Source organism: Chelonoidis abingdonii, chromosome 15 (assembly GCF_003597395.2).
Source record: "Chelonoidis abingdonii isolate Lonesome George chromosome 15, CheloAbing_2.0, whole genome shotgun sequence".
Classification (NCBI taxonomy): domain Eukaryota; kingdom Metazoa; phylum Chordata; order Testudines; family Testudinidae; genus Chelonoidis; species Chelonoidis abingdonii.
The window spans coordinates 2,342,467-2,352,955 of NC_133783.1; the positions used below are offsets into that span (position 1 = coordinate 2,342,467).

The 10,489-nt window shown below is 42.8% G+C and overlaps 1 protein-coding gene across 1 annotated transcript; it reads right to left on the minus strand.

Moving 5' to 3' along the window:
- Window positions 1–598: 598 nt before the first annotated feature.
- Window positions 599–10,038, minus strand: COMTD1 (catechol-O-methyltransferase domain containing 1). The gene is made up of 7 exons (XM_032796186.2): window positions 9,862–10,038; window positions 7,481–7,614; window positions 6,199–6,304; window positions 5,092–5,210; window positions 4,631–4,685; window positions 2,678–2,811; window positions 599–993 (listed from the first exon to the last, which is right to left on the minus strand). Exons 1-7 carry the CDS (start codon window positions 9,941–9,943, stop codon window positions 841–843), a joined length of 783 nt encoding a protein of 260 aa, XP_032652077.1. The 5' UTR covers window positions 9,944–10,038; the 3' UTR covers window positions 599–840.
- Window positions 10,039–10,489: the final 451 nt, after the last annotated feature.

The following is a 10,489-nucleotide window of genomic DNA, read 5'->3' on the forward strand; positions in this document are numbered from 1 at the left end:
TGGATTAAATCAGCAACACTAACACAACTGTACTGTGGCAATCACCTAACCCGAGTATGTGTCCTCCGACCTCACCAGTCTCCTGGCAATGCTACCGTTATGCTACCTCCCATTCTCAGCTTTGTTGCCAGCATGATGACCCTTTTGCTCTTCTGTCAGTGGCGCATAGGTTTCACTGTGCTGGGTTACAGCTGCTTTCCTCTCTGGGTTACTCATGCTACTTTGTCGCTTCATTTCTAGAGTGATTTACAGGTCCACTCCTAAGAGATGGTGAGCACTGTTAAATCCCCTTCAAGGCAGTGAAAGCCAAGGAAAGATGGTCTTTTGGTTAACATGCTGACCTGGGCCTGGAACCGTCAGGGCTCCATTCCTGGCAATGCTACAGATTCCCTGTGGGATCTTGGATAAATCACTTAATCTTTCAGTGCTTCAGTGCTCACCCTTTGTCTGTGTTGCGTGTGTAAATGTAAGCTCTTTATGATGAGGAATGTCTGTATCTCATAATACAAATAATAATAAAGTCATTCAGTGTCTTGAAGGAGTAAGTCGTGAAGGAGATTCCTTCCCTCTATCACTGTCTCTTACAAAGACAACTTACTGTGGGTTCTTCTTTTTATTGTGATATAAAATTATACTAAATTTTAATATAAATCTTTTTTCTACCATTGTATTTAGATACCTGTAGTTTTTCTGGTATTTTCAAGGGCTGTTTCCCCAGCTTTATGCTATTCAGCTGAGACACAGGTTCACAATACAGATGCTACTCATGTTCCATCTTAGTTTTGCCTGATGAAGTGGTTCTTCTCTGTCTCCCTGTCATTGCTCAGCATTTTTCTTCCACTAAAGCTTGAATGCTAGTGTCACTCCATCCCCCACTGGGAGCATGCTGATATTGACTCGCACATCTCGGAAGATCTTCTCATTGAGGTGGTGGATGCTTTGGGTGTCCGTATCGTTCTTGCTTGGCTTCAGTACTCTCCCGTGCCATAAAACCTAGTGTAAAAAAGAATCACATGCACACAAATCACCCTCATGTGCAAGGTGCACACTGCATCTGACCAGGCTGTTGATGGCACTGACAGTCCAAAGGAAAGTGTAGGGTCAAGAGAGAACTTTATTAGAGTTTACAAGACTATGGACTTCTCTACATGCAGAGTTGTAAGTGTTTAACTAAAGGTGTGATTTTAAAATCGATTAAATTAGAATAGTGCAAAAGGTTGTGTGGATACACTGCAGTTTAATCCATATTTCTTTCAGTTGATTTTAAACCCATTCAAAAGAGGTTGGAGCTAAACTAATATAAGCCTGGTTTAAACTCATGTTAAGTCTGTCCACACAGCCTTCCACAAGCATGTGCTGACAACCCCTATAACTTCCAATTGTTAGGCCTTGTCTACACTACAAAAGTTTTGCTAGCATAGCTATGTTGGCTAGGAGAGTGGAAGGAAAAAGCACACCCCCCAGCCAATATAACTAGGCTGGCAAAACTCCCAGTGTAGATGTAACTATGCCAACAGAAGAGTGCTTCTGTTGGTTTAACAAATGTTATACAGGAAGTTGGTATAGCTATGCTGGCAGAACTCCTTCTGTTGCTGTATCCTGTGTCTCCGTTAGGAGGCTTGGCTGGCATAGCTATCCCAGACCAGGCTGTGGTAGTGTAGAAAAGCCCTTGATCACAAAGTAGTTAACAAGTCAGGAGTTTGGTTGAAGAACATTATAATATTTTGCATACACAGAGGCAGCATACTCCAGTAGGGCTGGGAGTCTAGAGTCTATTCCCTGACTTGGTGACTTTTGGCAAGTCACTTAATCTTTCTGGTCCTGATTCAGCAGTCCATCCCTATTCAGCCTATCACTTAAGCACATGCTTAACTTTAGGCACGTGCTTGAATCTCATTAGCATCAATGGAACTTAAGCTTAAGTGATAGGTTGAATTGGGACAAACTCTAGTACATATATAAATACTTTGCTTAATTTGGGCCCCTCTCAGTTTTCACATCTGTTTATTGGGGACACCTATACCCACCTACTTTCATAGTGTGCTTTGACATCCTTGGGGAGAAGGCTCTATAGAAATCCAACATATTTCAGAGCTGTTTGCAAACATTAAGCCTCAGATCAGCTCTTATAAATAAGTTAACCTAATAGAAATAGGTAGACATTCCTAAAACAACTAACGCTAATCCCTCTCTTTCTTTTTGAGTAATACTGTTCAATCGTTTCTCTAAAGTATTTGGAAGTCACTTGTAACAGGATGATGAATAAAGCAAATGTAGTTTTAGGTATTATGAACAGTTTACAATTGTAGAAGATGCCCTATAGGAGGATATAACTCTTAAATATCAATATCACATAAAACATTTTTTGAGTAATGCATGAATAGCTTGATAAGATGTTGGTATTCTGCACTTTGTGTGCGTGTGGGCACAGTAGACGCTGAAGTATACATATATACAGGTTAATTCAAGGTCATTTTAGTTGCTGGAGATATTACCTGTGTGCGTCATTAACAGGTAAACAGAACAATCATGTTTCTTTTTTTTTTAATCACCTTTATATAACTTGAAAACTGAATGCTCTGTTTGGGATCTATGTCCCCTGGGTCAGAATTAGATAGTTCCAGTAACAACCTTAATATGATTTAAAGTGGGGGTGGAACAGTGGGTTAATACTTACATTATCAATAGCTATGATTCCCCCTTTCCTTATGAGACGTAAACATTTTTCATAGTACTCATTATAACTCTGTTTATCAGCATCTATGAAAGCAAAGTCATAGGTCCCAGCTTCACCATCTGCCAGTAGTTCATCTAGACAGGAAACAAAGCATGTTGTGATGCCCTGGTTTAACACTGAATAAAGGAATGAGACAATCCATGTATGTCAAGGCTCAGAGTCTACAAGGGTCTGGAGAAGCTTACTATCCAATTTTAGAAGCAGCCAAAGCCATGTGTAGACTGTAGACATGATACTCCTAAATTTGGTTCAGTAAGAGTAGGTCAGGATCCTTTAACTGGGTTTACACTACTTCTCCCATTAGTTTTAAAATCAGCTTAGCTAAACTGGTTTTAAAGATGGTTAGAAATTTCCCCCCAGTAGAAAGGCCCTAGATGTTCAATGAATTTTCAGATTGATCAATCAACTGCTGACCACAATGCTGTAATTTGGGTCATGCAGAATTCTTTGGCCCTTTGATGGACTTTGCCTGAGCATGTGCATCCTTTGTGTAATCACAGATGGCAGCAAGTGGTTGTCAACCACTGGGCTTTTCTCAGGAGTCTGTCATTCCATTTCCCCTTTTTGGGCCAAAACAAGTGCAACTGGGGTCTGTTAAAACTTTCTTACGCTGCACTCTGGCTGACAGCTCCAAACTGGAACTGTCAGCTGCAGAGAAATGGCTCTGGTCCTCCTCAGGGCACTAGAAGGTGAGAGAGAAGTACTTGGCTGTTTATAGCCCCATCCACCACTACTGTGTGTGTTTTGGGAGGGGGCTCTATTTGGAATCTCACTCCCCACTGCAGCATCTCAGCAGTGACCTCTACAGAGAAGGGGAAGAGAGGTAGGGTTTTGAGAGGCCTACTCTGAAGGAGCAAGGAGCTCATGCAAGTTATCTGCCCTTCTCAAATTGCTCTGCACCCTCTAGTTTTGGAGAACAACTTGTGAGGCCTTTTCTGCATGGGGTTAGTCAGCAGACAGCCCTGTTATCAGAGTCTGTATGGGTACACTGGAGGGAAAAACGTGGCCCAAACAAGGCTAATGTTTGTGACAGAAGAAAGTGGATGACAGCAGGCTGCATTAGTCTAGCTACCAGGCAGGACGGCAACATCAGTCACACTAAGGAGACACCGCCCCCTGGGTACTACAGTGACTGTGCTAGGTTGCTTCTGGGCAGTTTTTTCTCTTAAAGGCACTTCTGAAAAGTTGAGTGTGGGCAAAGAAGCAGCATCGGCTGGTGGAATGGATCCCTGGCATTTGCAGTGGGAATAAACAGTGTTTCTGACAGCAACTTTCCCTCCTTAATGCTGCTCCCCTATGAGACAGTGCTTCCTATTATACGAACTTGTTCTGCATCTGCCTTTTCCGTGGTCTTGGAAGGCTTTGCTTCCTCCTGACCACGAATACCAAACTGCACTTCCCTAGATCAGAAATGTTCTGCCTCTGATGCTTGTACACTAGCCTCTCGACTCCCTCTGCATCTTTCACCCCTCGGAGAAGACTTGGCTTGCCTAGAATAAACAGATAATCACTTAGAATAGACACTTCATGGGAGAGAAATGGGGCTTTGTCCAATTTAAATCCATCTTAAGCAGCTTTCCCTGTGATAGAAGCAGCAAGACAATACCTCTTTTAATATTACCCACGCAGCCCACTGCTGTGTTTAAGTGACCAATGTAACAATGGATGGTGGATGAACAGTTATCCACTTTCTCCCTCTTCTCTCTACCAGTATCTGGAAACAGCTGAACTCTTCCTAAATGTCCTTTATATAACACAGAAGCTGTCGATTGTGACTGATGAAACTGCATGTTCATCTTTGCTATACAACTCCTAATCTCAGACTTCACATGAGGGACTCCTCCCCAGTCTAGGTCTTCAGCCTCTACTTTTCATATTTATTATGTTACCTACCAAGTGTTTGAATTGCTGGTTTAATCCGCAAGTCTATTTTATGCTCCACTCCTGCCTGAAACAAAAGAGGAAAGGGATTTGATGGAAGTAGTTGTGAAATATCTTAAAGTGGGATGCACTCAGAAAAGTCACCATAAAATTGGAGGCTCCCATACCTACTTTCCCTGTTACTTCCAGCATTCATATAACATTTGGTCAAACAACAGGCCAAGTTTACCAAGTTGCCTCAACCCAGCCTATACTATAGTGCCTAAAGTGAATGCTCACATTCTATGGCACTTGGATTTGGGTGGATAAGTTGCATAACCTTCTAATTACCTGATTCTTTCCTGCCGCTACCACACATGCACATCTGAGATTTGGAGGGAAACAAAGTTAAGCCGTCCTGGAACATACTCCTACAATTCTGAGCACTCCTATTCAAAGCATGCAGCATTTAGGGACGGGCAGAGACTATCTACCTCTTTCCACAGTGGCTTTCCAATACTGACGTAATCTTCATTTATATCGCAGGCAACGACTTTGCCATCATCTGGCAAGACTAGTGCCATGTTTAAGGTATTATAGCCTGTAAAAACACCTAGAAAAGACACGAGAGAAAGAAGTAAGACTCATTTGACCATGAAAACTGATTTAACAGTGTACAAGGGTTGTTTTTTTTTTTGTTAAAGAATAAAGCCCCCCAAAAGAGCTCCCAAATCACTAATGAATTAATCCTATCTGTCCCATTACCAGGGTAGCATTTTGTAGCTGCTGAAGCCCAACAGAATAGTGGCTGTGAACTTTTGTTAGTTCTCTAGCTAAATTCATAGGTTACATCTGTCAAGGGTCTTCTGGCCGCAGAGTACAATCCTGTATGGGATGAATTTGACTTTAGCAGGTCTCTTAGGGAAAAAGGAAGAGGAGCGGACAGAGCCACGGCCAGCATAGCACACTGAATCCTTGTGGGCTGTGTCTGTTGTTCTCCACCTGCAGTAGCAGGCAGCTACTGTGGATGCCCTAACCCTGAAAAACAGGAAGTTGAGAATCCTTTCCTTAGGTCCACCCAAGCCAAGCCCTTTCACTTGGGCTTTGCTCTCTTCTTCTGCTTTTGTCCCATGGTGCTTTTCATGTAAGCCACTCACACTGCTGTACTGTCAGCCCTGAACTGGGATTCACCACACCCCTGAGAAGTTGGTCTTATCCCCATTGTATAGATGAGGAAACAGGCAGGAAGGTCAACACTTTCCAGAGTGGCCACTGATATTAGGTACCCAAACTGTGACCCTTGGGGCCTGATTTCCAGAAGTGCTGAGCGCTCACCACTGAAGTTCATGTCAGTGAGGGCTGGGGATTTGCAGCACCTCTAAGAATCAGGAACAGGTGTCTCAAGTTGGGCACCCAATGTCAGTGGTCACTATTGAAAATTTCACTTGGTCAGAGGCAAGAAGCTAACTGAAGAGTCCTGCTCTGACCACCTCCTATCGCCCTTGGTGCTCTTTGGTAGGTGTGGTGAAGCCAGGAACTATGTTGACATAGCTTCCAAATGATCAGTGTTGAGCAATGCTCTAAGAAACATGCATTCTTACCTATTTCAATAGCTTTCTTAGCTTTGATGAGTTTGGCCAAGTTTGCCATAAGCTGAGCCTGGTCACAAGACACCATCATTCCACTCCAGGGATGGTCCAAAGTGAGCTAGAAAAGGAAATGGTACAAAATTGAAAGGAAACAGGAAAAGAAAAACTACCCTGAAGTTGTTCTTTCAGGCAGACTCTCAAGAGCCCAACGTGATCCTCAGGATGAGGACAGCATTGGGGTTTATTATTACTGTTGATCTCAAAGAAGCAATTTCTGTTCATTTACCAAAGAAGATACATGTATAAGCAGCTGCCATTGTTTTGAGCAAACTAAACCGTGAGAGTAAGTAATCACAGGCGCAACTTACAGGGGGTGGGGATTCTCTGTCACTTGAAGTCTTGAAATCAAGAGTGCTGTCTTTCTATAGGTCATGTTCTAGCTCAGCAAGAAGTTATGGGCTTGATGCAAGAATTGCTGGCTGGAATTCTATGGCCTTCTATGATTAGATCATAATGGTTCTCAACACATTTGTTTTCTATTTAAATATTTTATATAGGGAGCAATGCAATGATTATGGAGGGGGTAGTTTGGCTCAGTGGATAAGGCACTGCCCTGCCAAAGGAGAACTTGGTTATCTAGTCTGGCATTCTGCCACTGGCCTTCTGGGTGCCATAGGGCAAGCCATTTCAGTAGTAGGAATCTGGTACTTAAATAGCTTTGAGACTCTGGGCCTTAGATACCACTACAAATCTACATACAGGTGGATAGAGAAAAGGCAATTCTTTAGGGACTAGCAGATCTATGTACTGGGCACAGACAATATTGAAACGCCTTATAGTGATGGACTCAAGGAGCTCAATCTATTTAGCTTCACAAAGAAAAGGTTAAGGGGCGACTTGTTGACAGTCTGTAAGTACCTACGTGGGGAACAAATATTTAATAATGGGAGAAAGGTCTAATGTGATCCAGTGGCTTGAAGTTGAAGCTAGACAAATTCAGACTGGAAATAAAGCATGCATTTTTAACAGTGTAATTAATGATCAGGACAATTTACCATAGGTCATGGTGGATTCTTTATCACTGATCATTTTTAAATTAAGATTGGATGTTTTTCTAAAAAAGCCACTCTAGGAATTATTTTGGAGAAGTTCTATGGCCTGCGTTATACAGGAGGTCAGACTAGGTGATCACAATGGTGCCTTCTGGCCATGGACTCTATGAATCATGGGACATTAATAGTAGTAGTGTATACACACCACGCTCCACAAAACATATCTTGAGAAAAACACTGACCAGTCGCAGCTTCTTTAGGACTGGATGCTCCCGCAGAGAGTGATCCAATATGTATTGCCATAGCGGGCTCCCTTTTCCAAGTAGAGTTGTGGATGATCGGGGAATTCCAAAAGCCAAAAATGGATATTTTTTACCTATAAAAAAATTAAGATATTAAAAGTTTTTGTGTCTCAATGGAAAAAGTTTGCAATGACCAGTTATGCCTTGAGCAAATAAAGACCAAGAAAACTGCCACTAAAGGCACCTTGCTCTGCAAAACTCCAAATGAAGATGGTGAAGGGGCTGGACAGCTCAGGGGATTGGCAGTGGGATTAGAAGTTTTTCACCTCCAAAGCATCTGTTCAAATCCAGTCCAGGTCTGCAGTGACTGTAAATTGACACTGATGTCATTCAGTGGCTGAGTTTGCCATGAGACGGCACATTTAATTCAAGGATCTCAAATAATTTTTTTCTAATAATATCCTTGCTTTACAGAGGGGCAAACTGAGGCACAGAGAGGTCTGGTGACTTGCCACAATCATCCTGCAAGTCAGTGACAGGGCGAGGAACAGAATGCAAGCATCCTAGTCCCTGCTTCTCTGCTCAGACTGTGCTTGCTCTCGCCCCAGCTGATGGGAGAAAACTAGCACCTGCTCCTCTTACCAGAAGAAAAAGCCATGACCAGAACACTAAGGTGGCAATTTCCAACGTGCTTAGGAGGACACATGTCTGTTTGCAGTCACCCTGCAAGGGGAAGGCTGAGACAGCTCACAGCAGCTTTGCTAAAACTGTGGCCTTTTAATCCTGAGCAGAGCTATTGGTAAGTGTGCTTTCCAGCCTATTGCAGTACAGTGGCATAGTGGATTATACAGACAGACTGGGCCCTTAACAGCGCTGTATATTTACTGCCAGAGCTCTAGTCAAATCCTGGCCTATATCCCATTCCTTGTGTTCAGTTCTTGCTAGAAAAGGTTTTCTGGAGAGGATACTTTATTTTGCTATTCGCTCGGAGTAGGTTCCCATGTATACATAAAAACGAGGAGTACGGTGGCACGTTACAGACTAACAGATTTATTTGGGCATAAGCTTTCGTGGGTGAAGAGGTGGGTTTTTTACCCACAAAAGCTTATATCCAAATAAATCTGTTAATCTTTAAGGTGCCGCTGGACTCCTTGTTGTTTCTGTGGATACAGACCAACACGGCTACCCCCTGATACTTGGTACCATGTATACAGAACGCAACTACAAAAAGGAATAAAATGGGGTAGACGTTTGCTTTTACTCTTCAGCTTATTGAGAACAGACAGAAGTACAAACGGCGAAGCTAAAGCTCAGACCCTGATTTTCCTATACTGGGTCTGTTTGGAGCCTGGACTTTGGCTCACACTATTATGAAAATAGGCGCTAGTTGCAAATTGTTGACAACTCTTGTGAGTTTCACAATATTTGGTCTCATTCCCAGCTGCAATCAGATGATTCCAAGAGAATCTGAACTTTCATTAAAAAAAAAAAAAAAAAAATTAACCCTTATGTTCGCAGAGAAAAAAACTTGAACACGGAACTCCTAACGGATCAGAACCCAGAAGGCAAATAGAAGCCAAGTTTTATTTTTCTACAAATCTCATGATTTGTAAGCCAAATCTCACGATTTCAAATGCTTGGGGCTAGCTATATTGCAGGATGTGCAGCATGCAATCTTGCCCAATGTGCACAGGGTTTGCCATGGATTCCTAAAAGTGCTCATCCTACAATGAGATCCGCTAGTACAAACCCATGCAGAGTCCTAAGACAGGCAAAGGAGTCCACAAAAGCCACTCCCATTGCAGGATCAGGATTTTATTTGGTCTCCCACCTCAGACAGTGGCCAGCTTCTGACACAGGAAGGTGAACCAGCCAACATGCCCCTGGCCAGTGCCTGGGGACAGGAGCAAGGGGAATTCCCTCCAGAGCCCATGCCCGACCTGGGAGCTGTCAGCATGTGACCTGAAGCATAAGATTCCATTACCCTCATTAAAAAGGATATTGTTATTCTCCAGGCCTTTTAAAAAATGTAACCACAACCTTTAAGTCTATAGCAAGCTCTCTCTGTCTGTCTCTCTTTCCCTCCTTTGCTCGCTCCCCATACACTATTTTGCACCTTCACTTGACTAACATTCTAGAACCCAGCAGTTTTAATTCCAGCACCTTCCCCCAACATCTAGTCAATTACTTTCTTACCTACACACAGGCACTTTTTTTTAAATGAGTGGTAAAGTGCAGCTGGATTGAACACAGTTGGTGACTGTGCTTCGAAGCGGACTGCTGCTTCCTTCTGCTCAAGGAGAGCTCACTTCTGGCCACGGGCTTGGGAACTGAGCGGGTGTATTGGATTTTATAAGATCAGAGAAGAAAGCAGCGCTTACCTGCTAAGACTCCAGTAGCAAAAGCAACCCCAAGGACTGCGGTCCCAATGGCCATTTCTTTAGTTATACTGAAAAAGGGCATTTGGGGTAACGGAGAAGAAGAAAATAGCAGCAAGATTCAAAATGGATGTTCTTGGCGGCTGCAGCTTTAAGAACAATGACGAACTCACTGAGTGCACTAGAGTTCCTTATCTAGTGAGCATCACGTGTTTGCAGAGCCTGAGCAAACATTGCAGTCACGTGGTGATCACAAACAACAGTGGGAGAAGAGCAACATCTACAGGCAAGAACAAACAGGGCTTGCTGTCATTCGTTTTATGTATGAGCATTGGTATCTTACAGTGGAGAAGCCAGGCACTCTGAAAGAGGCATAAACTCAGGTTACAAGTCAGTGTTTGCAAAATTAGCATTTAAATGTTCTAAGGGAATCCAAAGCAATCTCTACTGCAATAGTGGAATCTAATTACTGGGAAATCTCTGTTTTGGATTACAACAGCCTCCGGCTCTGGGAGGTGTAAAAATAGTTAGCAGTGGGTCTATAAAGGTTTGCAATATTTACTGTTTTATAACTGTTTATTATTATTATTAACTGTTTCTGTTAAGATGAATAAATAACTTTGCACCTGGA

Excerpts from the sequence above, each read along its gene's own strand:
- COMTD1 (XM_032796186.2), bottom strand. The coding sequence starts at position 9,943 with ATGCCCTTTTTCAGTATAACTAAAGAAATGGCCATTGGGACCGCAGTC. Across the intron at positions 5,211-6,198 it reads TAAGAAAGCTATTGAAATAG|GTGTTTTTACAGGCTATAAT; the intron begins GTAAGAATGCAT and ends TGTCTTTTCTAG. Across the intron at positions 4,686-5,091 it reads GAAAGCCACTGTGGAAAGAG|GCAGGAGTGGAGCATAAAAT; the intron begins GTAGATAGTCTC and ends CTTTTGTTTCAG.